Source organism: Rhagoletis pomonella, unplaced genomic scaffold (genome assembly GCF_013731165.1).
Source record: "Rhagoletis pomonella isolate Grant_MI unplaced genomic scaffold, Rhpom_1.0 Rhpom_scaffold_00010, whole genome shotgun sequence".
NCBI lineage: Eukaryota > Metazoa > Arthropoda > Insecta > Diptera > Tephritidae > Rhagoletis > Rhagoletis pomonella.
Window position 1 is genome coordinate 33,371,659 of NW_023458564.1, and position 3,132 is coordinate 33,374,790.

At 36.5% G+C, this 3,132-nt stretch overlaps 1 protein-coding gene across 1 annotated transcript in view; it reads left to right on the top strand.

Moving 5' to 3' along the window:
* Positions 1–2,714: 2,714 nt before the first annotated feature.
* The window catches only part of LOC118746347 (ATP-dependent DNA helicase Q4-like), a gene marked incomplete at its 3' end in the record, with an annotated part of 18,173 nt that continues 17,755 nt past the window's right edge, over positions 2,715–3,132 (top strand). Inside the window, 2 exon segments of the mRNA XM_036480201.1 lie at positions 2,715–2,816; positions 2,872–3,094. Coding sequence (XP_036336094.1) covers positions 2,715–2,816; positions 2,872–3,094 — 325 coding nt within the window.

Here is a 3,132-nt window from a genome sequence, read left to right on the forward strand (position 1 = left end):
AATAAACAGCACTTCCTTGTGCATACATTTTTCAATAAGTTACAAAATTTTTTTCATACTCGGTTTGTGTTGAAGCATCCTGTTTTGAAGTGATTATGGGAACTGGTGCTTTCCAAGAGGATAAATATTCCACCCTCATCGGGATGGCATCCTTTCGCAACCTTTTGCGTTTAGCACCAGGTTCCATATCGAAGTCCCATTCATCAAAATGTAATTCGCAAACTCTGGAATTGGGTTTAAGTTCAACACCCGGCCTCACTCCATTTTTTTCTTTTAATTTCTTCTTGAGGAACTTGAAAACGACTTACACCTGCACCTGGCCATGTCGTATGGCACAAAGCGCAAGGTACTCTTGACATATTCTATTAAAAAATAATACGTCAATAATTAAAATAATAATTAGTTCATTTAACCCTCTAGAAGGATAAAACATATTCACTAGGTGTTGTATACTGTCGTATTGTTGCATGTCGTAAGCATAAAAGTTGTATTATGAAATTTCACACCGTTAAATAATAAAGTAATCCAATCAATAAAAGCTAAAGTAATGAACCATTTTTGGGGTTCCCACTTAGAGCTAGATTGTGATATATCTTCCAGAGGGTTAACAACTAGTATACAACTGTAGACTAAAAATCACCAAGCTATGAAACGATTCTTGCTACGTGACAAATAAAATGTTTGTTTGTTTTGTGTATTTATATACAGTATCGGTTAATACCATAGCTCCCCGATTTCAAAGTGAAATAGTTTGCCACTTATGTATGTTTATGCATGTTTCATTCTTTATTCTACAAAATCTCAGAACGTGTACATGTTTACATTTTAACAAAAGATCTACTTTATGTAAAATCTTACCACGAAAGAAGTTTACAGCTCAGAAGTTCAAATTACGTTACAATAGGGTGGCACAATGCAGCAGGATCAGCACACATACTTACAAATCGCAATGTTAAATCATACACCAATACGGTGGCACAATGCAGCAAGAGCAACAAACTCGGTTGTTGATTCACCTAGCAATAAGGTGGCACAATGAAGCAGGAACCGACTTCCAACTTGCTGTTGGGATGTTGAATCACCAGGCACTATGGTGCTATGTTCCACCAGGCACAGAACAGTGTAAAGCTGGTTGAGGACAAGCACAACATTTAATAAAAAATGTATAAATTATATGCATGTACATACATACTTACAAATCGCAATGTTGAATTACAAACCAATTTGGTGGTACGTAGCAGCAGGAACAGCAGCAAGGCGCTTTTTGAATGCTCTTTAGTCTTTATTCGGGGCTAGTTAAGGAAAAAGTATTAGTTTAACCAAAAATATCGAAAATATAATACAGATAACTTTCCAACGCAACTAAAAGTTCCGAAAATTTTGCGCAATTTAGTGAGAACGCAGGCGAATGTCAAAGTAAAAAAGGAAACAGAGAAACAGTGTTGCCTACACTATATTTCTTATTGGAAACACAAATAGGAACTAAAAATAGAGTAAGTAACATTGTAATTTATGATGGCGAATTTTGTCAAATTCGACGCCATATTGGATTACTGATATCACCAAAGAACGTAGATAACAAGAAGGGACAACTCGTTATAATTGTGGCGAAAGTGCGCAACAGGGGCGGGCCTTCTCTTTTCATCCAATCAAAAAACGCACTAGGGCAAAAGAGAAGGCTCGCCCCTGTTGCGCACTTTCGCTACAATTATAACGAGTTGTCCGTTCTTGTTATCTACGTTCTTTGATATCACCTTATTTTTATTTCACCATGCGTGAATCCCATAAGGTAGATCGTGTCTGCGTCAACCTACGTCTACGTTACGTCGTTGACTGTTTAGCTGAAATTAGTCAAGAACGTAAAGCTACCGGTACGTAAACCCGAGTCAGCTGACACGATCTGTCTTACCAAAGCGCCATATAAATGAAAACTCAATATTGCCACTGATATAATTTATATCTAGCGACCAAAATGACAGTTGGACAGCAATAAATTTTATCTTATGGAGACGGCCAGTGAGCTTTTCCAAGAGAAATAGGAAACAAACGGCCCATGGTTGCATTTTAGTATCGAGAAAGATTGCCAGAAACTCATTCGCGTGTGAACAACTAAAAAGCGATTTCAGAAATTTTTCCTGCAATTCGCCTTTCGGGAATAAAAACCTCTTTCGAAAGACACTTTCCATGCCAGGTGTGACTGCTTATGCAACTGATTTCTCAATTTGACAGCCTTTCCGAAATTTATTGCATCGAAATATATTGCAACGTCTGACACGCTCTTATTAATGAACAAAAAGAAGAAAATATAATCGTCAATAACAAGAAAATAAAAACAAAGCAGATAAAAAACTAACCAAACAACAAACATTAAACAAACTGTAATCGAAATTAAGATGGTGGTGTAAACAGCTACAATTTCAATTTAAAATTGAGTATGGAAATTGTGCAATTAGGGCGGTGCAGAAACGCCCTTTTATTAGAAAAAAAGAGTTCATGGAACACTTCTGCTCTTGAATATACTAGTGCACACATCGAACAGATGAGCTGCCGACACCGGCTAGCGTAATACTGGGATGATAAAATCGTATCGTCTTGGACTAGCTTTATGAAAATTCCAGAGGCGCGAAAAATGACATTTGACGTCAACTACAAAACATTGGATTTTGTTTGCAATTTTCTGTAGTTGTATTTAATATTAAATAAATGATCTGGCGATGAGTGATTCTGCTTATAAACTTAAGTACCAAAAATATAAAATACGTGTTAAAACTTGGGAGAAGGATTTTAAACGAAAATATTCTCGTATTCCATCTAAAGTAAGTAACCAGCTCCATATAACAATCAGCTGTATATAATTATTTTTTGTTTTAGTATGATATTCGAGAGGCGCCGCAAGAAATACGAGATTCTTACAAAATGTATTATAAGTTGAAGACTTCATTTTTGGAGGACACGTTGAATGATGTATTTGATGATGATGGATTCAATGTGTTGGAAATCTCTCAGGATGAAGGCCATTCAATTGGAAAACACCACAACAATGAAAGTCTAGAGATGTCCAGCAGCATTGCAGCATTAGTTGGCGGTAACACAGGTTCCAGCATTCTCAATGAATTCAACCAGTGTGAAGAG